This window comes from Thamnophis elegans, chromosome 12, assembly GCF_009769535.1.
Source record: "Thamnophis elegans isolate rThaEle1 chromosome 12, rThaEle1.pri, whole genome shotgun sequence".
NCBI lineage: Eukaryota > Metazoa > Chordata > Lepidosauria > Squamata > Colubridae > Thamnophis > Thamnophis elegans.
Genome location: NC_045552.1, coordinates 1,368,831 through 1,393,239, shown reverse-complemented (window position 1 = coordinate 1,393,239; position 24,409 = coordinate 1,368,831). Strand labels below are relative to the sequence as shown.

Genomic DNA, 24,409 nt, shown 5'->3' with positions numbered 1-24,409 from the left:
GCGGGTCGTGGGGAACAGACCCTCCAGGATCCCCTGGCCAAGATCTCTGTCTGCCCAGGCTCCTGCAACGGAGACCCTTGAAGCCCCCCCCCCCCTCCCGCGACCCGCGTGTTCGGCTCACCGCCTCCCCAGTGCGCGGCCGGTGCTGGCGGGAAAATGACCCCGCCCACGAGGTCGGCTGGAACGTTGAGCCCTTCCCCTCGTCTCCGATTGGTTGGCTGCCCAGGGGGCGTGGCCAGGAAACCTGTCAGAGGGGGCGAGGTTTTTCCGGGACTAGTGTGGACTTCAACTCCCAGGATTCCCCTGCTAGGAAACCTGGCTGGGGGATTCTGGGAATTGGAGTCCACCTGTTTTAAAGCAGCCAAGGTTGCAAGATGCTGGTCCAGGGAACATATTTGTGGGCCAGAGAGGGCATAAAATCCAGGGCAGGGGGAGGTCTTGGCTTGACTAGGTGCTGCCTTCGGGGGGCGCCAAGCAAGCCCCTTCCCCATAGAGAGGTCAGGAGATGAAACCGATTCTTTGTAGGGTTGCTATCCGGGTAGAGATCAGGGTGAAATCCAGCAGGTTCTGGAGAACCAGCAGGGGAAATTTTTGGGTACTTTGGAGCAGTGGTTTCCAACCTTGGCAACTTTTAAGACCTGTGGACTTCAACTCCCAGAGTTCCTCAGCCAGCAAAGCTGGCTGAGGAACTCTGGGAGTTGAAGTCCACAGGTCTTAAAGTTGCTGGCTGAGGAACTCTGGGAGTTGAAGTCCACAGGTCTTAAAGTTGCTGGCTGAGGAACTCTGGGAGTTGAAGTCCACACGTCTTAAAGTTGCTGGCTGAGGAACTCTGGGAGTTGAAGTCCACGGGTCTTAAAGTTGCTGGCTGAGGAACTCTGGGAGTTGAAGTCCACAGGCCTTAAAGTTCCTGGCTGAGGAACTCTGGGAGTTGAAGTCCACAGGCCTTAAAGTTGCTGGCTGAGGAATTCTGGGAGTTGAAGTCCACAGGCCTTAAAGTTCCTGGCTGAGGAACTCTGGGAGTTGAAGTCCACAGGCCTTAAAGTTCCTGGCTGAGGAACTCTGGGAGTTGAAGTCCACAGGCCTTAAAGTTGCTGGCTGAGGAATTCTGGGAGTTGAAGTCCACAGGCCTTAAAGTTCCTGGCTGAGGAACTCTGGGAGTTGAAGTCCACACGTCTTAAAGTTGCTGGCTGAGGAACTCTGGGAGTTGAAGTCCACAGGCCTTAAAGTTCCTGGCTGAGGAACTCTGGGAGTTGAAGTCCACACGTCTTAAAGTTGCTGGCTGAGGAACTCTGGGAGTTGAAGTCCACAGGCCTTAAAGTTCCTGGCTGAGGAACTCTGGGAGTTGAAGTCCACACGTCTTAAAGTTGCTGGCTGAGGAACTCTGGGAGTTAAAGTCCACAGGTCTTAAAGTTGCTGGCTGAGGAACTCTGGGAGTTAAAGTCCACACGTCTTAAAGTTGCTGGCTGGGGAACTCTGGGAATTGAAGTCCACAGGTCTTAAAGTTGCTGGCTGAGGAACTCTGGGAGTTGAAGTCCACGGGTCTTAAAGTTGCCAAGGTTGGAGACCACTGCTTTGGAGAACCAGCAAATGCCACCTCTGGCTGGTCCCAGGAGCGGGATGGAGATTTTGCAGTATCCTTCCCCTGCCACGCCCACCAAGCCATTAAGCCACACCCACTAAGCCACACCCACAGAACCGCTAGTAAAAAATAAATAAATTGAATTTCACCACTGGCAGAGAAGTAGATAAGTTGAAAATAATTTGATGGCGCCGGACCGATCAAAAGCACCCATGTTGCTTTAGGGACCACTCGCACACGCAAAACACACACACACACACAAATACGTACACGCAAAGAAAGACCGTTTCTTGCTTGCCTGGAGAGAGAAAAATAAACTCACACCGGAGCACGCTTGTCTGGAGTGTATCTGAGCCCCCTTCCTCCAAAACTTTTAATTCGTAATGATCACGTAGCATTTTTTTCAGCAGCACAACAAAACAAAATGCAACAACAACAGACCCACAATGAAAATAAGAAAAGAAAGAAAGAAAACAGCCATCAAAATGATTCGGTTTAGATTTTCTTTTGTTTTGAAACCAGAGTTGTATGTACATCGGTTCTGAATCCTGCGTTATTCCGTTTCCACTCGCTGTGACGGAAAATTCGGGGAGATGTCACCGTTATCTCCCCCCCCCCCCAAAAGGGTGATTATACTCAAAAGACCTTCTGGTTCCCTGTGACTGACCTATGGGGTGTGGCATGGAAACATCGGCAGCTTCACTGAACAGAGGCAACGAGGGCAAAGGGACAAACAAACACATCGAAACACACAGTTCTTCCGTTTCACTCAGGTGCCCCCCCCACCCTCACTCGGGATCAGAGCGCAGTGGCCGAAACAGCAGCCACCAAGGGGGGGGGGGGGTGTTTCTGCCAGCCAGCAGAGGCCCTGCAGATCCTCTCCACTTCCTCCCTCCCGCTCTGCTCCCCTCACATTTCATCGTCCAGCCCATAGTCCTCTTCTGGGAAGTCCCCCACGGTGACAAACTGGGGTTTCGCAAAGGCTCCGTACTTCGGCTGGCACTCAAAATATCGCTTGCCGCTGACGCTGTCCAGGAGAAAGGGAAAGGGAAGGAGGAAGCAGAAGGGGAAAGAAAGGAGAAAAGATAAAGAAGGAGAAGAAAGGAGAAAGGAAAAGGAAGGAGAAAGGAAAAGAGAGAAGGGAGAAGAAAGGAGAAAGGAAAAGAGAGAAGGGAGAAGAAAGGAGAAAGGAAAAAGGAAAGGAAAGGAGAGAGGAAAAGAGAGAAGGGAGAAGAAAGGAGAAAGGAAAAAGGAAAGGAGAAAGGAAAAGAGAGAAGAAAGGAGAAAGGAAAAAGGAAAAAGGAAAAGAAAGGAGAAGAAAGAAGAGGAAAGGGAAAGCAAAGAAGGAAAAAAACACCAAATGAGCAAATGCACCAAATGAGGTCAAATCAAGGCAAGGCTCCAGACTGGGGGAAAAGATCTTTTGTTTCTATTTGTTGTTATAGAAATGGCTAGTAGATATTGTTATGTAAAAGTAAAAAGTCCAGGTTTAATGTTATTGCCTTGTTCTACTGTGCCAAAAGGAGTTGAAAAGGCACAGGGTCTCCTGCTTGAGCAGCGGGTTGGACTAGAAGACCTCCAAGGTCCCTTTCAACTCTTGTTATTCTGTTAAAAGAACTCTTGACCTCAGCAAAGGGGAGGGAAGCCCTTAACTTTTATATACGTACAGGTTTATACAAAATACATTTATATCAACTTGCACTAAATATATTAAGCTCCTTTTTTTTTTCCTCCAGTAAATAAATACCTGGTTTTTCTTGATTTTTTTCTCCTTTCTTTTTGCATTGGTTTCATTGCTTTGTCTTTTTTTGTCACTGTTCTTAGCTACTCCGGGTTGCTAAAGATCCTCAGCCTTACTATACACCATCATTCACATACATAAACACACACAGGTTCTAAAAATAATTAAACAGGGTGTGCAAAGCCCTGAGCAGTGCACTGATGCTAAAAAAACGATGGAAATTGGCCTGATTTGCACAAACCAGCCATCCTTTTTCCTCTGCACTGGAAGTTGGGGGTTTGTCTTGCTTTCAAACAGGAGGAACCGCCGTATTTTTTTGGATTATAAGAAGCACATAAATTTATAAGAGGAAAACAAAAAAGGGGGAGTTGTCCTGTGCGCCTCATTTTCGGCTCTTTTGGGAGTCTCTTTTCGGCCTTTTTCCAGAATTTTTTCTAGCATTTTGGGGGCTTTTTTTGGCCTTTTCGAGACTTTTTTTTGGCCCGTTTTGGGGGCTTTTTTCGGTCTGTTTTTGAGGCTTTTTCTGCCTGTTTTCAAGGCTTTTTGGCCCATTTTTGAGGCTTTTCTTGGTCGGTTTTTTAAAAATCTTTTTCCGCCCGTTTTTGAAGCTTTTTTCGGCCAATTTTTGACACTTTTTTCAGCCTTTTTTGTGAAAAACGGGCTGAAAAAAGCCTCAAAAATGGGCCAAAAAAGCCCCGAAAAAGGCCTCAAAACGGGCCATGTGGAGGCCCAAAAATGGCCGGCAGGTGGACATGGCTTCGGCAATCTTTGGTCTATAAGACGCACAGACATTTCCACCCTCTTTTGGGAGACAAAATGGTCCATCTTATAGTCAACGAAGAGACCTTGGAGGCCTTCTAGACCAACCCCCCCCCCTGCTGAAGCAGGAAACCCTTATACTATTTCAGACAAAGTTAGGTTTGTTCTTAACTCAGGGGGTCTCCAAACTTGGCAACTTGTTTAAGACTTGTGGAATGCAACCCCCAGAATTCCCCAGCCAGCCTTGCAAGGAATTCTGGGAGTTGAAGTCCACAAGTCTTTTTTCATAGAAAAATTTTTTTATTTTCCATTTTCATAGCATCTAATCACATGTATACTATTACAGAGTCAATATCATGTTGTATTATTAAGTAATTACATCAATTATTCTTACCATCAACTACCAAAGAAGAAAAAAGAAAAACCCAGTTATTGGCTCTTCTGCTCTCCATACACCATATTTATACCTTATCCGACACTTTCTTCCCCCTCTCTCCTCTCCCTTTCTACATCCTGTCTTCCCTCCATCATTTTCTACTCTACTTCCCCTTCCTTTCTCCTTCTCCTCTCTCCCCTTACTCCTCCTCCTTATACTCCTCATCTTCCCCCTTCACCCTCTCTCCTGTCCCTCTCTTCCTATCTTTCTTCTCTCCCCTGCTTCCCACTCTTCTACCTCCTGTCTTCCCTCTATCATTTTCTACTCTACTTCCCCTTCCTTTCTCCTTCTCCTCTCTCCCCTTACCACTCCTCCTTATACACCTCGTCTTCCCCCTTCACCCTCTCTCCTGTCCCTCTCTTCCTATCTTTCTTCTCTCCTCTGCTTCCCACACTTCTACATCCTGTCTTCCCTCCATCATTTTCTACTCTACTTCCCCTTCCTTTCTCCTTCTCCTCTCTCCCCTTACCTCTCCTCCTTATACTCATCTTCCCCCTTCACCCGCTCTCCTGTCCCTCTCTTCCTATCTTTCTTCTCTCCTCTGCTTCCAACTCTTCTACCTCCTGTCTTCCCTCCATCATTTTCTACTCTACTTCCCCTTCCTTTCTCCTTCTTCTCTCTCCCCTTACCACTCCTCCTTATAGACCTCGTCTTCCCCCTTCACCCTCTCTCCTGTCCCTCTCTTCCTATCTTTCTTCTCTCCTCTGCTTCCCACACTTCTACATCCTGTCTTCCCTCCATCATTTTCTACTCTACTTCCCCTTCCTTTCTCCTTCTCCTCTCTCCCCTTACCTCTCCTCCTTATACTCCTGATCTTCCCCCTTCACCCTCTCTCCTGTCCCTCTCTTCCTATCTTTCTTCTCTCCCCTGCTTCCCACTCTTCTACCTCCTGTCTTCCCTCTATCATTTACTACTCTACTTCCCCTTCCTTTCTCCTTCTCCTCTCTCCCCTTACCACTCCTCCTTATACACAAGTCTTATAAAGTTGCCAAGTTCGGAGACCACTGCGACATACATGTCATTAATAAATAAAATAAATAAAAATCCCTCCCTCCCAGTTATCCTATTTTTCCCAGCCAGAAACTCAGGAACCCCATCACCACCACCCTTCCCGAGAGGTTAGGTTAGGTTCATTGGTTTTGTATGCCGCCCACTCCCGAAGGATTCCGGGCGGAGAGGAGGGCTGTGGACAGCTGCAAGGCCAACCATGGAGGAAAGAGGAATTTACCTGCCGTCGTGTTTTCCCAAAGGTTCGTCATACTTGATCCCAACCCAGTAACCAGGTTTGAATTCTGTTAAGCCTGGGAAAAAAGCACAGGGAAAGTCGTGAGAACTGAGGAAGCTCCTTGGATGAGAAGGGAAACGTCTTCAAAGGGGAAAAAACGAAACAAAAGGAAACCAGCAGAGCCCAGTTGCCTTTTGAAAAGCATCTTTGGGACATCGGACGAATACTCACCCACGTACATGACGGTCCCCCGTTTGCTGGGCTGCCCCGTGACTCGCACTTCGCACCTGGCCCCCACGGAAATGGCCTCCGCCAGGGCTTTCTCCTCCAGCAGCTTCTGCTCCGCCTCGGACTCCTTCCCCGGCATTTCCTTGTACTGCCCCAGGTGGCTGCGCTTCATGAACGAGCGAGCCGAATCTGTGGGGCAGAGGCAGCGGCTTAACAGAGGCCCTTCCCCCTTGCCCGGGCTCCAAAGATGCTCTGTGCACAGTCGCTCATGCCCTCGTCCTTTCTCGCCTGGACTACTGTAACGCTCTCTACATGGGGCTGCCCTTGAAGAGCACCCGGAGGCTTCAACTGGTCCAGAATGCGGCTGCGCGGGTTATCATGGTGCTCCCATGTTACACCCCTTTTAGGCGTCCTGCACTGGTTGCCGGTTGTCTTCCGGGTGCAATTCAAGGTACTAATAATTATCACCTTTAAATCGCTCCATGGCTTAGTCCCGGGATACCTGCGAGACCACCTACTGCCACCGGTAGCCTCCCATCGTCCAGTGCAATCCCACAGAGTTGGCCTCCTCAGGGTGCTGTCGGCCAGACAGTGTCGACTGGTGCAAAGAGTTTGAGAGGCCTGCAAAATGCTCCCGGGGGGGGGGGGGGGGAGAGCAAAAAATAAGCCTGTTTTTCACTCATTTTTGCCCTTCCCAGCCCCCAGGAACACTCTGGAAGCTTTGCACGGCCATTTTTGCAAAAGGGGGAAAAATGCTGTATTCATTTTTGTATTTGGCGGCTTACAATCAAAGGGGAAAGGGAGTGTAGGACAATACAAAAAAGATGTGAACAAAGGTAAATTAAACAGTAAAACTCAACATTCAGTGTATAAGACGCACCCAGATTTTCACCCTCTTTTATGGGGTGGGGGGGGGGAGGTGAGTCTTATAATCCGAAAAATACGGTTTGTGTGTGTGGGTACATATATAAAAAATAGATTAAATTATTGAACACACATACATACAGATACCTACATATTTATATATCATTATCAACATCTTTTTTTATGTATATATTGTTTGGGGAATATATACTTTACATAGAGATAGACAACAGACGGGTCTGTGTGTGTGTGTAAGTGTGTGTCTGTATATCTGTTGTCTGTCTCTGAATTGATATATACTGTACACAGAAACAGATGACAGGTGTGTTTGTGTGTGTATGTATCCCTGTCTGTTTTCTGTCTCCGTCTCTCTTTCTATACACACTCCAATTTTTATTCCTAAGAAATAGAAATAAATTTATTTCTCCCAGTGGAGGGCTGAAGGGCTCCCTCCTGCCCCATTTCCATTTCACCCACCAATTCCAGGCTGGCCGAGGAATTCTGGGAGTTGGAAGTCCAGAAGCCGTAAAGTAGCTGTGTTTGGAGACCCCACCACCGTTTCTGGGATAAAATCACCTTTGCTGCCCCAACCTCCCACGCGGGGGAAGGGACTTCTGATTCTCACCTGTTCGCTTCTCGTATTCAGTATCCGAAATCTGGAACTTCTCCACCTTCGAGACGTCCTCGTATTCTCCGATCGTTGCTCCACTTCGGTCTATCACCTACAGGGCGAAATAAGGCGTCCACTTCAAGTCGCCGGGGGGCTCCGGTCCCCAGGAGAAGCAGAGGGGAATGCTGTTCAACTCACTCAGGGCTCCCCCAACTGGGGAGGTTTAAGACTTGCAGACTTCAACTCCCAGAAGTCATAGCTGGCTGGGGGATTCTGGGAGTTGAAGTCCACACCTGTTAAAGGGCCCACGTTTGGAGACCTTTGATTAACTCGGAGAGAATTTTTTTAAAAAAAAGGTTTTAAGGGAAAGGGAAAGCCCCAAGAACGCAAATCCAGGCAGACTCACATGGATTCGAAATCCATCGTCCACTGGGTAGGATCCCAGCAAGGCCTCATCCTGGTCCAGCTTCATCACAAACTTATCATCCGGGGTGTAGAGTTCAAGTTCCATGCATGAGGCTGGGCTCCCGACAACGAGTTCCAGCTTGCACTACCGAGAGAGGAGAAAGCCCGTCAGGAGGAGGAATATTCCTCACAGGTACAGGCAGTCCTCGACATATGACCACCCCTGAGCCCAACATCACTGCTGAGCGAGACAGTCGTTAAGCGAGTTTCGTCCCATTCTATGACCTCTCTTGCTTTCCTGCTAAGGGAAACGCTGCCGTTGTTATGTGAATCGTGGTCGTTAAGCAAATCTGGCTTCCCCATTGACTCACACAAAAGGGGATCATGTTGCAACCATCGTAAATGTGAGTCTGTTGCCTGACGCCTGGAATTTGCTCACCGTGGAGACGCTGCAACGGTCATAACATTGAAAAACGGTTGCAAGACACTTTTTTCAGTGCCGCCGTAACTTCGAATGATCCTTAAATGAACTGTTGTAAGTCGAGGACTACTTGTACCTGGCAACACAACTGTTCCCCCTCCCCCCCCTTTGTCCTTAATGCTCGCAGGGACACAACCCTTTGGGTCCAACGTGAGCTGGAGAATGTGATTGATGACACAGTATTGCTGAAATGGTGTTCCTAATAAATGACTGGTTTTCTTTTGAAATTTGGCTCGAGGCTCAGGAATTAATTAGGGCATCTTTGGGAAACCCGACTGGCCCAACTCGTCGATCAAAGCAATTCAGTAGGGAAGCAATGGGCCTGGGAGGAAAGACAGCAGAATCTCCCGGCCATCCCTGATCCGGGAGGAGCAGCTAAAGGACCGTTTGGGATAACAGGACCCGCAAGTAGAGCAACTTCGATGGGGTAGGAAGTGGGGTCTTGCTCCTGATCTCGCTCTCCTGAATTCCATTTTTTTCTTTTATGGAATTTCTCTGTCACCCATTTCGCTATCTGATTCTGGGCGGCCCCCAGATTAATGCTGTTAATCTCTTTACACCTAAAAAAGATAGGTGTAAAGAGATTAACAGCATTAAAACGGAGGTGAGCCCCAAATAAATAAATAAACAAAACCAAAGGGCACGGATGGGATGGGGATGGGACTCTCGTCTCCCATTCCATCAACCACCAGCAGCTCCTTTTCAATGCCCTGCAAATTTTCCAAATGATTTATTTCAGAGGGGAATTCCTCGAGTCTATAGCTCATGCCACCTTCCTTCCTTCCCTTCCTTCCCTATTCTTCCTCCCTTCCCCTAACCCTCCCTTCATTCCTCTTTCCCTTCCCTTGTGTTTGTGTGTGTCTCCATTCTTCTCTGCCCTTATCGCTTGCTGTTGGTGTTTTAATCGCTTTCAAACACGGGCTGGAAGTTTTTAATTTCCATTGATCTGGTCTGCAAGCCCCCCAAGAGTCGTTCATCATCACTTCAGCGTGGCAGGGCAGAGGTGCTGCAAATGAAGTGGCTAAAATAAATAAATAGAATGGGCTCCCCCCGAGCATCAAATCCCGGTTTAATTCCCAGTTCTGTGACTTGGAAAACAAGCGGCTCTTCCGGTGCATTGTGGGCAGATACGATGCCGTCTGCCAAAGGGTGGTTCATTGCTAACAAAGGCGGAAGGGAGCAAGCAGGCTTCACAAACGTTATTCTTAATATTCTCTGCAAAAATCCTCAGCACCAACATTAAATATATGTATGTATGTATGTATGTATGTATGTATGTATACCGAGGAAACAAAAGCCATTCCTTGGCAGGAATCCATAAGCTGGAGCCATACAAAGACAGCGCAAGGCTGAGTGGCAGATTTACCCAGCCGGGCACGAAATGCCAGCTGCCAGGCTGCAGTTAATCCCTGCCCGGCTGCACAATGCACAAACAATGCTATTCTTCTGATCAGTGGCCCGTCTGGAGGGCCGCCGCTCAAAAAGAGAGGGGGGGAAAAAACACCTGGAAAATCCATGGAGCCTCTCCGACCTCCGAGGACGGCACCCGAAGGAGCCAGGATTGCTGGGAGGTGCCCGGGTGGCAAAACCAGGAAGAGGATCAATGCCATCTGTGGAGAACCTCCTCTGTATGTGTGTGTGTGTGTGTGCCATGCGTTTGTAACCATCAGGATGATCAGGAGCGCACAATCTGGTGTTCAAAATCTGCTGTGATGCAAACTCTGGGGTACGCTTCCCTTTTGGCAAGGGATTCTGCCCAGGCATAAGGGGTTTTCTTGTCCTGGGCAGAGCCCCCCTCCCCAAAAAAATGAGGGTTGCATTTTTAGGGTGTTTTGTAATGCTCGGATGAAACCCAGCATGCCTGCGGCAGTTTGGCTGCCATGACAGACATCAAAGTGGCACAGGGATGGTCCTCAAAACGCAGCTAGTGCCTGATGCTGGCATCGAAGAAACCCCTTCAAATTTTGGGGTGGGTGGGAGTTGGGTGTCGGCTGCTTTTAAAAATCTTTGACACGAAGGCTTCAATAAAGTGTCTCTTTATTTAGTTGTTGTCACAGCAACTTATGGAAACCAGAACCGGAGAGTGGACGCCCATCTCCTAGAATCTCAGTATATATGAACGCAAAAGGGATCTTAGAGGTCATCTAGCCCTACCTCTCTTCAGGACCCCTGAAACTACCAGAGGGGATGGCGGAAGCAAGAGAGGGAAAGATGATAAATTCCGATGGGGCCACGAGTCTCATTCCTTCTGCCGTGGAGGGCTCTTCCTTAGGGACCAGGTGGTGGTGCTGGGGGCCTCCCTTAGGCGGGAGGGGGCCTTAGGTGCAGCAATTTACACCCCACCCCCCCCCATTCAAGCACATTCTGGGTCTGGGAGGCCTGTAGGTCCCATCATCCCCAGATGGCAGTGACCTTCTGGACCAAGACATCCAGGGGGTACCTGAAGCACACAGGTAGATTGAATGGACGGACAGACAGACAGACAGACAGATGATTGATATATGACTGATAGGTAGATGAATGTGCGTATGTGTTTGTATATAAACAAACACAAACATACATATACATATGTATGTTTGTATATGTATTTGTATGTGCGTGTATACATACGTTTCTGTATGTGCATGTGTGTGTGTATAGATAGCTCCCTATCTATCTATATCTATATCTATATATAGAAGCCTGAAGATGATAAATGAGGCTTTGTCGAAACATCGCCAAGACACTTCCAATTTTACGCGGGAGAAAACCCGAATAACCAAAGACCTACATACTAACACCCGCGAAAACCTCAGAAAACAGATAGATAGATAGATAGATAGATAGATAGATAGATAGATAGATAGAGATTGATGGGTAAATATAATGGATGACTGGATGGATGGATAGACAATAGAGTGGATGGATGGTACCTAGATGATATAGATAGATAGATGATATAGATAGATGACAGATAGATGATAGATAGATAGATAGATAGATAGATAGATAGATAGATAGATAGATAGATAGATGTTGGATGGATGGATAGATAATAGAGTGGATGGATGGTACCTAGATGATATAGATAGATAGATGATATAGATAGATAGATGACAGATAGATGATAGATGATAGATAGATAGATAGATAGATAGATAGATAGATAGATAAGATAGATGTTGGATGGATGGATGGATGGATAGATAATAGAGTGGATGGATGGTACCTAGATGATATAGATAGATAGATGATATAGATAGATAGATGACAGATAGATGATAGATGATAGATGATAGATAGATAGATAGATAAGATAGATGTTGGATGGATGGATGGATGGATAGATAATAGAGTGGATGGATGGTACCTAGATGATATAGATAGATAGATGATATAGATAGATAGATGACAGATAGATGATAGATGATAGATAGATAGATAGATAGATAGATAGATAGATAGATAAGATAGATGTTGGATGGATGGATGGATAGATAATAGAGTGGATGGATGGTACCTAGATGATATAGATATAGATGATATAGATATAGATGATATAGATAGATAGATGACAGATAGATGATAGATAGATAGATAGATAGATAGATAGATAGATAGATAGATAGATAAGATAAGATAGATGATGGATGGATAGATAGATAGGTAGAAAGAATACAGTGTGTGGGTGTATAGTTATATATAAATACATATAATTATATAATTACTAATTTACTGATAAATCTACTGGTGAATGAAGCCTGAATGCAGAGAGGTTCCCCTCTGGGCTGCCATCCTCTTTTCCTCCCCTCCTTTTTGCAGAATATTCACAATTATATTATCATTTTTGATGCTGATTCATCAGCCTGACCCCCCCACCCCCCGCCCCACAAACACACACAACAGCCCTGCCAGGGAGGCTTGGCAGGGAGGGAGGGGGGGGGGAGCGGCTCAGAATGCACCCCCCGCCCCATAACACCCCCCCTGCCAGAACCTCCATGGGGCATCTGGACTCCCACACCCATAAGCCACAACCGGCATGGGTGGGGGGGGGGCGGTAGAGGGGGGGCGGTAGGCGCCAGCGGGGGGCCTGTGAGAGGAGCCGCTGAGGAGGATGGGGGCGGTAGTCCCACCAGCACCGCCGCCACGGACTCCCCCTCCCATGGCGCTGGGGATGATGGGCGTGGGTGGCCCTCCGCCCTACCTTGAACTCGGCGATGGTGAGGCCGCGGGCATATCTCTTCAGGGCGCGGAAAGAGTTGAGGCTGCTGCTGATGGAGACCGACACCACCGCGGGGGTCCCGACCACGCTCATCCCGGCCGCCGCTTCTCCCGCTGCCGCCACGCCTCGGGCCCCTTCACGGGCCGCTCCCTCCGGCCAGCCAATCGGCGCCCCGCCGCTCGCCCCGCCGGCCAATCGGCGCCCCGCTCGCCGCGCCTGCCCCGCCTCCGCCGGCGTCCTGCGCAGCTCGGCCTTTCTTTGCTCCTGCGGAGTTTCTGCCCTCGGCCCCGCCCTCTCCTCGTCCGCCCTTGAAGCCCGGGCGGGGAGGCTGGCCAATAGGAAGCCGCGACATATCACGCGGGAGCGGAAGCGGCCAATGAGGAGGCGCGACGGTGAAGGGCGAGCAAGGGCGAAGCCTGGAGGTCTGCTGGAGAAGAGGGCAGGGTTTCCCTGGGAAGCGCAGGAGCGAAAGCTGCGATTGCAATTGCGTGGTGCTTTTGTGCGGGTCGTGCAAGGGGGTCTCGGGGGTATCCTTGCACCGGGGGAGCGAAAGAAGGGCTCCTGATTTGCTCCGGGAGAAGGAAAGACCCTGTTTTGACGCTGGCACGGATTGTGTTTTACATGCACGACGGCTGGGGAGGATGGGACTTGCAGTGCAAAGTCCGTCAAGGGTCCCGGCCTGGAGAAGGAAGCCAGGGGGTCTCACCCGTTGCAGAGCTGACCCTGATTCCTTGCAAAAGCGCAGTATGAACCCCGGTTTAGTCCCTGTTGGCCAGAGGCGCATCAGTCGCACCCATCACCCCATTCCCTCTTCCCATGAAAAGCAGAGAGATGCACGGGGAATACATAAAGCACTGCATACATCGGTATCTCTCAACCTGAGCAACGTTAAGTGTTAAAAGGTTGCTAAGGTTGAAAAATAATTCTGGTAAAAATGATGTTCGGGCATCGGAGTGTCCAACCTTGGCCATTTTTTACTTGTGGAGTTCAAACTCCCAGAATCCCCCAGCCACCAAAGCCCCTTCCAGCCTTAAGAATCGATGATTCTATGAAACCTGCCTTTGATAAATAAATAAATAAAACCAGAGGTTCCACCGCTGCACAGAAAGCAAACTCCAGAGTGGGAGCTCAAAACACCACAGCCTTTCTTCCCCCAGTCTGACTTCAGCTCCCATAATTCCCAACCAACTACTTCTTGACATACCCATTTCTCAGATCCATTGATCACTTGGCACAGTGTTTCTCAACCTTGGCAACTTGAAGATGTCTGGACTTCAACTCCCAGAATTCCCCAGCCAGCAAATGCTGGCTGGGGAATTCTGGGAGTTGAAGTCCGGACATCTTCAAGTTGCCAAGGTTGAGAAACACTGACTTGGCAGTTGTAAACACACAAAAAAAGCATTCCTTCTACGTGCGGGTTGAAGTAACTAGTTTTTTTTAAATTATTTATTATTATTATTATACAATTGTATCACAGCGGCCAGTTGTTTCGCCGGATTTGGCATTGGTTACTAGTCGGGCCCCACCCAGGGGCCTAGGACGTCGTAACGTATTTTCGTAATATGCATGCAGATCCAAGCAGTGCGGCTTTTTGCATTTGGCTGATGGTGATTTTGTCAATTTTTAACTGTTTTAAATGTAATTCCAGTGCTTTTGGAATAGCACCCAGTGTGCCAATTACCACTGGAATTACCACTGCTGGTTTGTGCCATAGTCGTTGAATTTCGATTTTTAAGTCCTGGTATCTTGTGATTTTTTCATGTTCCTTCTCGGCGACCCTGCTATCACCTGGTATTGCGATGTCTATGATTGTGACCTTATTTTTCTCAACCAGTGTGATGTCTGGTGTATTATGCGCCAGTATTTTGTCCGTTTGTATACAGAAATCCCACAAGATCTTGACCATCTGATTTTCGGTGACTTTTTCAGGCTGATGTTCCCACCAGTTTGTTGCTGTTTTAATATTATAATTTTTGCACAAATTCCAATGGATCATTTGTGCTACTGAATTGTGCCGCAATTTATAATCAGTCTGCGCGATTTTTTTACAGCAGCTGAGTATGTGATCAACAGTTTCAATTATTATTATTATTATTATTATTATTATTTATTAAATTTATATGCCGCCCAATCCCGAAGGACTCCGGGCGGCTTACAAAGGAGGAAAGAAAAAAGAAAGGAAAATAAAAAAGGATAATTTAAAGGCGTGACTGCAGATGAATCAGGCAGCAGAACTTTTCAATGCTCCAGATCAGTGTTTCTCAACCTTGCCAACTTGAAGTCCTGTGGACTTCAACTCCCAGAATTCCCCAGCCAGCATAGCTGGCTGGGGGATTCTGGGAGTTGAAGTCCACAGGACTTCAAGTTGCCAAGGTTGAGAAACACGGCTCCAGATACTTTTAATATCAATAGCGAAGTCGCAGGTCCCACCCAGATGAAATCCAGCCTCTGCTACCCCCAAAGAGGTCTTCGGTCGGATGACTCCACTCCGGGAATGACGTCACGCGGACGGGACTTCGACAGAGATGACGTCAGCGCGCTGAGAACATAACTGTCCTGGTGACGTCACCCCTCCAGGTCCCCGCTTCCCTCGCTTCCGCCTGAGACGTTCGGGCTTCGGGAGGATCGTGACCCTCGCGGCCTGCCGTAGGACCCTGCGAGTCCAGAATGCGCCTGCGTGGCCGTCGCCGGCGCGTGCGCAGTGGCGCCGGAGACCGCTCGGCGCGGTTGCCATGGAGTCGGAAGGAGCCTACGAGCCGGGCTTCGTGGGGATCCGCTTCTGTCAGGAATGGTGAGCGGGGCGGGAGGGTTGGTGAGGGGCCCGGATTCATCAGAGAGCATGGGAGCATGGGTAGTCCCTCCCCGGCTTCTCCGCGAGGCCTTGAACCGCATCTCCCATCCTCCCCCCTCCCCGTCGCGCGGGGCCCGGCCTGTTTTTTCGAAAGGCCTCACCGCCGTTTCTCGCTCCCTCTCTCGCCCAGCAACAACATGCTGTACCCGAAGGAGGACAAGGAGAACCGGATCCTGCTCTACGCGGTAAGTGTGTGTGGGGGGGGGGGCGGCCTGCCCTCTGCCAGCGGGCGCGGACTTCATCTCCCAGCATGCTCTCCGCTCCGCAGGCGCCTGCTGGGGGATTCTGGGAGTTGAAGTCCCTCTTTAAAAGAGACCCTCATCAACCAAAGGAGCTGGATGGCTTAGAAGCCATTGGAAGGGCAAGGGGAGATGGACATCCCGCTTCCCTGAAACTCTGGGATGGGCCTAAAAACGGGGGGGGGGGGTCTCAGCCTCTCTTGCCCCACTTTGAGACCCTTTGCCCTGCCCTCCTTCTCAGCCTCGGCCCCTTTAAGAGTCCCTCCCAGAGGTCCCCAGCCTGCATGCTGATTAAGCTGAAGGTGGATGGACTTCAACTCCCAGAATTCCCCAGCCCGCCCTGGGGTCCATGTGCTTCTGCCCTCCAGCTACGGAGTTATTCATTTCCCCGTTTGCTGTAGAAAAAAAACAGGACACACAAGCCAGCTCTTCAGGGAAGGAATAGTTTATTGCGCAGGTCCAGAGACAAAGGCCTGAACCCCAAATGACATCAGGAAATTCCTTTTTATAGTCCTTAGCTTTTAGCTCAGCCACCTGCTAGATTTTGGATACGCCCCCCCAAGATTGGATTACAGTAAAATTATGTCTACAGGAACTAATTATACATAGTCATATAGCATACATTTGAGGAAGTAAATTGTGTCCTTTCAGACAGCTTTTACAGTCAAGCCAGCAGATATATTAAAATAGAGACTTTTGCTACAGCCTCTTTTATGTGCAGACTTCCTAAAAGCGATCGTTTGCAATTTCTATATATGAACAGCTAAAGTTTAATATCACGAGACCCTATTCTGGCTCAGCCTGCTCTCTCGCGTTGAAGCCATTGCTGGGGCCGCCCTCCCCATGGAAGCGTTTGGACCACGAGGCCTCCAAAGCACCATCGGCCATTGGAGGTTGCTTGGCCGTCTGGCCGAGACACCTGGGTGGTGATGGGACATCTTACACCAGTGTTTCTCAACCTTGGCAACTTGAAGATGTTTGGACTTCAACTCCCAGAATTCCCCAGCCAGCGAATGCTGGCTGGGGAATTCTGGGAGTTGAAGTCCAGACATCTTCAAGTTGCCAAGGTTGAGAAACACTGTCTTACACCCTTCTTCTTCTTCTTTTGAAACTCTTCCTGCTCCTTCCCCCTCCCCCCCTCTTCCAGTGCCGGAACTGTGACTACCAGCAGGAAGCCGACAACAGCTGCATCTACGTCAACAAGATCACCCACGAAGTGGAGTAAGTGTCATCCTCTATATCGCTTGCTTGCTTGCTATCGGCTGCCATAATAACAGGGAGGGAGGGGGTTTTGGTATTTGGGAGGGGAATCATGCTGGAGTGTGACCACGATCCAAATTCAGACTCCCTTGCAACTGGCTCATATTTATGATGGTTGCAATGTCTCATGGCCCCATGATCCCCCTTTGCGACCTTCTGACAAACAAAGTCAAGGGGGAAGCCAGATTCAGTTAATAACTGCGTTCCCAACTTAATAACTGCAGGGACTCACTTAGCAACTGTGGCAAGAAAAAGTCGTCAAATGGAACAAAATTCACTTAACAACTGTTTGCTCTTAGCAGTAGAAATTTTGGGCTCGGTTGTGGTCATAAATCAAGGACTACCTGTATTTCCTACGATAAGATTGGTTCTATTTGTTGTAAACCAGGCTGCCCAGGTTAAATCAGTAAATCCACTATTTTGCTTTCAGCGAATTAACCCAGATCATCGCTGACGTCTCCCAGGATCCCACCCTGCCCCGGACGGAGGATCACCCCTGTCAGAAGTGAGGACTTGTTGCTTTAGCTTAAACATCTCTTGAGGCAGGAATGTTGTAGAAAACAACAGCTTTCTTCTAAAACCGTACCTGGCTGGCTGGGGAATTCTGGGAACTGAAGTCCGCACTTCTTCTTAAAAGTTACTGAGGTCGAGAAACGCTCTTTTAAAGCTTGAAAGCGAGCAGAATTTGGGGGATTTCTTTGAAATTTTATCCTGATTTTTATGCTGAACCAGGCCAAGGAGTTGGGACTCTGTCTTTCTCTGCCCAAGCCTTAAACAAAGAGAGCTTTGGAAGCCGCACAGGGTCAAATTTGGAAAGGGGGTGGGGAAAAAACTCCGGTAGAACAAAAAATAGATTTGGAAATTGGCCGGGCTCTGGAGAGGAGACGCCAGCAGAAACAGGTGGGGCTGGACAGTAAGTGAGAATGCTGCCGACTGCCTCGATTCAATCCCCAGCCCTTCCTCCTGGGGAGCCAGCCACATTCTGCCAGCCATGTTGTGCCCTCTTTCCCAACCTTGTTTGACGCCTAGCTCTGCCCTCCAGGTGCGGCCACAAAGAAGCCGTGTTTTTCCAGTCCCACAGCGCCAGGGCTGAGGTGAGCGGATGCCTTTTTTAAGTTTTAGGGAGGGTGGTTGAGGGTTTCACCTTCGGACGACGTCGCTCTGAATCGCCATGAGGGATGATGGCTTGCCGTCACAAACCTGGATGCCTTTGGAGCCCAGCACGGCCTGCCCGGGAGTCTGACCGAGTTTTCAGTTGATATTATAGGCGTGGAAAGTGCTCAGCCAGGGCTCTGAACAGAGATGTTCATGTATTTGTTTCCTTGCTTGCAATCCCGTCTTTATTATCCTTACAAATAGGTCAAGGAGGCACACATATCCACAAACCTTCCTCCTCCTCTTCTCCCCCATAACAACAAGATAGATAGATTGGGCTGAGCAAGGGGGATGGGCCCAATCACCCAGCCGGCTTTCATGCCTAAGGCAGGACTAGAACTCACCATCTCCTGATAATAGGCCCAAAAGGAACCAGCCAGCTTTCATGGCTAAGGCTGGACTACAATTCCCAGCCTCCTGGTGATTGGCCCAGAGTCATCCATGCCTGAGGCAGGACTAGCACTCACCATCTCCTAGTGCAGTGTTTCTCAACCTTGGCGACTTTAAGTCCTGTGGACTTCAACTCCCAGAATTCCCCAGCCAGCTATGCTGGCTGGGGAATTCTGGGAGTTGAAGTCCACAGGACTTAAAGTCGCCAAGGTTGAGAAACACTGCACTAGTGATTGGCCCAAAGTCACCCAGGCAGCTTTCACGCTAAGTTGACACTAGAACTCCCTGTCACCTGGTATCTTAACCACTAGACCAAACTTCCCAGGATTTGGAAATGCAGAATTTTCAAGTTTTGCTCTTGGAGGCCCTTCTTCCAGGGGGTTTCAGCCTCAGCCACCCCCTCCGTGACGCTTGTGGGCAAGTGGATGGTACCCCAACTCGTCTAGAGAAGATCAGGTTAGAAAGCTGATTTAGGAGCCTGCTGGAGATCTGGAGGCGGCCTTGGCTTTTCGGCTTTCCCATTTCTGCAGAAAGTGATCTCCAGAATCACAAAATCATGGCTGCCTTTCCCCCCTCTCCCTCTTTCTTTCTTTCTTTCTTTCTTTCTTTCTTTCTTTCTTTCTTTCTTTCTTTCTTTCTTTCTTTCTTTCTTTCTTTCTTTCTTTCCCAGGATGCCATGCGGCTCTACTATGTCTGCACTGCCCCCCACTGTGGTCACCGTTGGACGGAGTGAAACCTTGTGGGACGACCACTCCCTGCCAGGTCTCTTCCTGTCTCCTGCACCACCGACGACTTCCCTGCTGCGATTCTCCGCTATTTATCCGTTCAGCCTGTCTGAATTGTCCTTTGCTTTAATAAATGATTTATTTTTTACAGAAGACTACAGCCTCGCGCGTCTATTGAAAAATAAAACCGAAAGACACCCCTGTCTGCTTTGGCATCTTCTCTGAGTAATCTGCATTAACAGATCAGCAGAGTTGGAAGGGACCTTGCCGGTCATCTAGTCCAACCCCCTGCCCACAAGCAGGAGACTCTGCATCTGCCTCTACCTGGGGTCGAACTCACAACCTCCTGATTGTGAGGCAAGAGGTCCACTTCGAGGCCACAGCAGCAGCTGCAATGGAGCCTGAAAAGCAGCTGCTCCAGGCTTGGGGAAGTCGTCCCCCAGGTGGGGCCCGGCGGAGTGGCCCCGGCGCGTGTGCCCGTAGAACTCGTTGCTGGTGCCGCAGGTGAAGCCGCACTGCTCGCACACGAAGAGCTTTTCCCGCCGTTCCCGGTAGCTGTACGTCTGGGGGACGCAGTGGATTTTCTTCAGGTGAGACTCCAGGGAGCAGCGCTGGGTGAATCCTTTGCTGCAGAGGCAGCAGCGGTATGGACGGATGCCTGCGGGCAGCGACGGGTGAGAGTTTGCAAAGGTCCTCGACTTGCGACCACTCGTTTAGCGGCCGTTCAAAGTTGCGCCCCCCCCCCCCAAAAAGGGGCCCGTGACCCGCATTTATGACCTTCCTCGAAAGTCACACAAATTTGAACGTTTCGCAACCGGCAGGTATTTCTGACTGTTGCGACCTTCCAACAAGGAAAGTGAATGGGGGAAGCTGGATTCGTTTAACGGCCACTTAACTGCAGTGATTTGCTTAACAACCACAGCCAAAAAACATCAACCATCGGTCGTGAAGTCAGGCGCAGCTGGATAAACAGCTGCCTTGCTTAAGTGGGGGAAATTCTGTCCCCAATTGTGGTCGTGGGAGCACCTGTTACAAGCCACTTTTTCTTTTAGTGGCCCTGCCCCTTGGAACGGTCGCTAAATGAACGGTTGTAAGTGGAGGACTCGGCCGTAGCAGAGATCAATCTGTTTCCCTCCCCGGCTGGCCTGCCGGCCCTCACCTGTGTGCGTCCTCAGGTGCCTCTTGAGGTCGAAGGTGTCGTTGAAGCCTTTGCTGCAATAGTGGCACAGGTGCTTCTTGACGGGGCTGTGGCTCTTGGTGTGGCGGTTCAGCATGCGCTGCAGCGGGAAGCCTTTGCTGCAGACGGAGCACTGGAAGCCCACCTCTTGGGGGAGACCCCTGCCCTGGAAAGGAGGGAGGGGAGAAGGAGTGGCGCATGATACAGACCCTGGAAGGGTCCCTGCCCTAAGAGACTAATGGGCAGTACAAGCCAGGTTGATAAAAATACAGATCCGGGCAATCAGGGTTTGTTTGTGAGAATGGTGGGTTTTGAATGGAGAACCTGTGGACTGAAGCTCTCCACTTCCCACACCATTGGCCCCCCCTCCCTTCTTCCCCCTCTTCTTCCTTCTCTCTTCCCCCCTTTTCACACCTCCCTCCCTTTTCATCTTTTTCTCCTTCCTTCCTTCCCCCTCTTCTTCCTTCTTCCCCCTCTTCTTCCTTCCTTTTCTCCTCTTTTCCCTTTTCCCCTTCCTCCCTCCCTTTTCATCGCTTTCCTTTTTCTCCTTCCTTCCTTCCTTCCCCCTCTTCTTCCTTCTTCCCCCTCTTCTTCCTTCCTTTTCTCCTCTTTTCCCTTTTCCCCTTCCTCCCTCCCTCCCTTTTCATCGCTTTCCTTTTTCTCCTTCCTTCCTTCCCCCTCTTCTTCCTTCTTTTTCTCCTCTTTTCCCTTTTCCCCTTCCTCCCTCCCTTTTCATCGCTTTCCTTTTTCTCCTTCCTTCCCCCTCTTCTTCCTTCTTCCCCCTCTTCTTCCTTCCTTTTCTCCTCTTTTCCCTTTTCCCCTTCCTCCCTCCCTTTTCATCGCTTTCCTTTTTCTCCTTCCTTCCCCCTCTTCTTCCTTCTTCCCCCTCTTCTTCCTTCCTTTTCTCCTCTTTTCCCTTTTCCCCTTCCTCCCTCCCTTTTCATCGCTTTCCTTTTTCTCCTTCCTTCCCCCTCTTCTTCCTTCTTCCTCCTCTTCTTCCTTCCTTTTCCCCTCTTTTCCCTTTCCTTTCTTCCCCCCTTTTATCAATTTCCTTTTCCTTCCTCCCCCTCCCTCCCTTCTTTGTACCCTCTTCTTCCTTCCGTTTTCTTTTTTCCCTTTTTCATCTCCTTTTCTTCCTTCCTTTCTCTTTTTACCTCTTTCCTATTTCTCCTTCCTCTTCCTCCCTCCCCAAATATATATGTCCCCCCCCTCCCCATCTATCAAAAGCATCCTGGGCAACAACCAGGATCAAAGGGCAATTTAATGACCCAAATCAACTTGGGGGGAAAAAGGCGAAGTCAAAACAGCCCTCCCTCCCCACCCATAATCCCTTGCTAGGCTGCCCCCCAAAATGGCAGGGCGAAGGCCAGGCAAGCAGCCTATGGAGAGTCTCCCCCTTGACTTACGGAATTTGCTAAGGCCCCGAATCCCCGGGGTCTTTCCGTTCTGGGCTGGCCTTACCTTGTTCCCCGGGAGATGCTTTCCCACGGCCGGTGGTTGCAAAGAAAGCGGGATTTGGGCCAGGCGTTGGGGGGCGTCTCCTCCATCCCGCTCGCTTTTGCTGCCGAGGCTGAGAATTGGGGGGTGGACGAGGGCCGGGACCCCTCCGGTCTCTAAGACATCGAGGGAGCCAACAAGGACACAGTTTTTAGTGACTTGCAAATGCAGGAGGCCCTGAACCTACAAGAGTTCGCTTAGTGGCCGAAGTTATAACAGCACTGGAAAAAAGGACTTACGACCGTTTTTGACCCTTACGACTGTTCCAGCCGCCCCAGGGTCACGTGATGAAAATTCAGGAGCTTGGCAACTGACTCACATTTATGACGGTCGCAGCGTCCCGGGGTCACCTGATCTCCCCATTGCGACCTTCTGACAAGCCAAAGTCGATGGGGAAGTCTGATTCACTTAAGAGCGGCAGTGATTCACTTAACAACTGTGGCCAGAAAGGTCATAAAATGGGGCAAAACTCAGTTGACAGAAGTCTCACTTAGCAGTGGATGTTTTGGGCTCAATTATGGCCGTTAAGTCGAGGACTCTGCCATCTCCAGGAATACGCTAGAAAAACTCTTCTCGCACCGCTTCCTCTCCCTGCTGGGAGTTCTTCCCCAACTGGGCGCCCTCCAGATGTGGGAGTCCCTCATTCCCATCATCCTCAGCCAATACGACCATCGTGGTCATTGCTCAGAAAAAGGCACCCTTCGTGGAGGTTCACTTACCTGGTACGTACAAATCTCCCCGGAGACGATCGGAGAGTTCACCCCAGTTCCGTGTTCTTAGCTGTGCCGATTTACGACGTTTTATCAGAAAGGACTTCGGCATAGCGGATTGGGTGCTGGGTTCGGGTTTCTCCCAGGATCAACGCAGAACAACAATGGAAGGTCCTTAAAGTAGACACTTCATGTCCAGGAAGAAGAAGATACCTTTTGATGGTGCTCAAACCCCAGTTCATAAACCTTGAGGTCCTTCTATATATCAATTTATTTCTTCTGCTTAGCAAATCTACAATTCGAACTTAACTTCCCAGTAAAAGCCCAACCTATCATTTCAAACAATTTGAAGAGCCGGCGTTACCAATAAACCCTAAGAAAAATTTAAAAATGCAAACCGTTGCTTTTTTCTCTCCAAACCACAGACCCCCCCCCCCCAATTCCTGCCTCTAACCGCTACCCCAGCTCCCAACAAGAATAGGAAGGAACTCCAGATGTGACGGTCTGGCTATCATCCGGCAAAGTCCAAAATCTCAACCCAATTCCGATGAGCAGGAATGATTCTGTGGATGGGCTATTTAAAAGAGCAACTCTTGATATCCTGACAATTTGCATCTAAATTGGGGGTGGGTGGGTTGAGAGGACATCACATGGCATCTGTTTTACATATTGGGTGCTTCTAATTACAGACCTACAACTGCTTGCATTCAATCTATGCAAATCTTGCAATTTCACTCCGGAGAGCAGAGTTAAGGTCAGTTATCCGTCCCTCCGGCTGCCTCCGCGACAGGAAAGTCATATTTCAAAAGCAGCAACCAAATCGGAACATGAAAAGGTCAGCTAAGCCTTCCGCCCCCCCCAACAACACAACATCCCTGCGAGGTAGGGTAGGCTGGACAAGGAGAAGCCTCAAAGACAGAACATTTGATAATATAAGCCAAACAAAATGTGAGTTAAGCACAGAACGTAGAATTCAGAGTGCAACGCTGCAATCTTTGCATCACCAGCCTTTGTCAATCTTAGCAACTTTTAAGACATGTGGACTTTAATTCCCAGAATTCCCCAGCCAAGGATGCAGGAAGGACCCTATTCCTCAAAGATCATCTAGCTGAGCCTAGCTACACACTCACTCTCTTCTACAGGGCCGGGAAGAAAAGTTGATTTAGGCCAAACCCATCGGGGGGAAAAACGAAGCCAAATTTTGCTTGCAAATCAAATTGGGATCCCTGGACTGGATCAAACAGTCTATATCAGAAGTCTTCAAACTCGGCAACGTTAAGACTTGTGGAATTCTGGGAGTTTTAAGTCCACAAATCTTAACGTTGCCAAGTTTGGGGACCTATATTAACCCAGTGGATCTCTGGGTTGTTGAGTCGTTATTTGGGGGACCTTGTCGTGTCCCCGAGATTTTCCTTCCTGCCGCTTTGCACTCAAAAGCAAGCAGGTCTCTCTCTCTCTCCAAACAGCTCCAGATTTCCATGTCTCGCTGAGTGCTCCGATTTGAATAAACCTGTTTCCGTGGTCAGCTTTCGGAGCGGTGTGATTTTAATGGGCGCACCCTTTCTTCTTCTTCTTTTGATTAACAAAGCAACCCTGGAAACGGCTCATCTGCAGCTTGAGCAACGGTTTCATTGACTAGAGATTTTGGGAAACATTTACCTGCAAGCCGGGTCCAAAATAGATGAAGTGCAGGTTGTCCTTGAGTTACCACCGTTCGTATAGCGACCGTTCAAAAGCTTATAACGGCCCTGAAGAAATGACCATTTTTCACAGACGTGACCATCGCGGCATTCCCGTGGCCACACCATCAAAGTTCAGAAGATTCATATTTATAAGTGTCCCCAAAACTCGTTTGAAACAGGAAAACACCTCTCTG

The 24,409-nt window shown here is 49.3% G+C and overlaps 4 protein-coding genes across 4 annotated transcripts in view; 2 read left to right on the top strand and 2 right to left on the bottom strand.

The window, feature by feature from the left end:
- The window catches only part of ARHGAP35 (Rho GTPase activating protein 35), a 48,832-nt gene extending 46,547 nt beyond the window's left edge, over positions 1-2,285 (top strand). The window contains exon 8 of the mRNA XM_032227646.1: positions 2,205-2,285. Within this exon, the coding sequence (XP_032083537.1) occupies positions 2,205-2,285 (81 nt within the window). The remainder of the gene's footprint in view (positions 1-2,204) is intronic.
- Positions 1,914-12,691, bottom strand: TBCB (tubulin folding cofactor B). The gene is made up of 6 exons (XM_032227366.1): positions 12,512-12,691; positions 7,849-7,992; positions 7,458-7,554; positions 5,972-6,157; positions 5,744-5,816; positions 1,914-2,606 (listed from the first exon to the last, which is right to left on the bottom strand). Exons 1-6 carry the CDS (start codon positions 12,620-12,622, stop codon positions 2,489-2,491), a joined length of 729 nt encoding a protein of 242 aa, XP_032083257.1. The 5' UTR covers positions 12,623-12,691; the 3' UTR covers positions 1,914-2,488.
- Positions 12,692-15,211: 2,520 nt separating this feature from the next.
- Positions 15,212-19,302, top strand: POLR2I (RNA polymerase II subunit I). Its single transcript, XM_032227215.1, has 6 exons — positions 15,212-15,320; positions 15,511-15,565; positions 16,767-16,840; positions 17,310-17,384; positions 17,922-17,973; positions 19,095-19,302. The coding sequence occupies exons 1-6, from the start codon at positions 15,262-15,264 to the stop codon at positions 19,155-19,157; spliced, it is 378 nt and encodes a 125-aa protein (XP_032083106.1). The 5' UTR covers positions 15,212-15,261; the 3' UTR covers positions 19,158-19,302.
- Positions 19,303-19,445: 143 nt separating this feature from the next.
- On the bottom strand, positions 19,446-24,375 carry OVOL3 (ovo like zinc finger 3). Its single transcript, XM_032227645.1, has 5 exons — positions 22,543-24,375; positions 22,403-22,506; positions 21,788-22,006; positions 20,309-20,471; positions 19,446-19,807 (listed from the first exon to the last, which is right to left on the bottom strand). The coding sequence occupies exons 1-5, from the start codon at positions 22,643-22,645 to the stop codon at positions 19,470-19,472; spliced, it is 927 nt and encodes a 308-aa protein (XP_032083536.1). The 5' UTR covers positions 22,646-24,375; the 3' UTR covers positions 19,446-19,469.
- Positions 24,376-24,409: the final 34 nt, after the last annotated feature.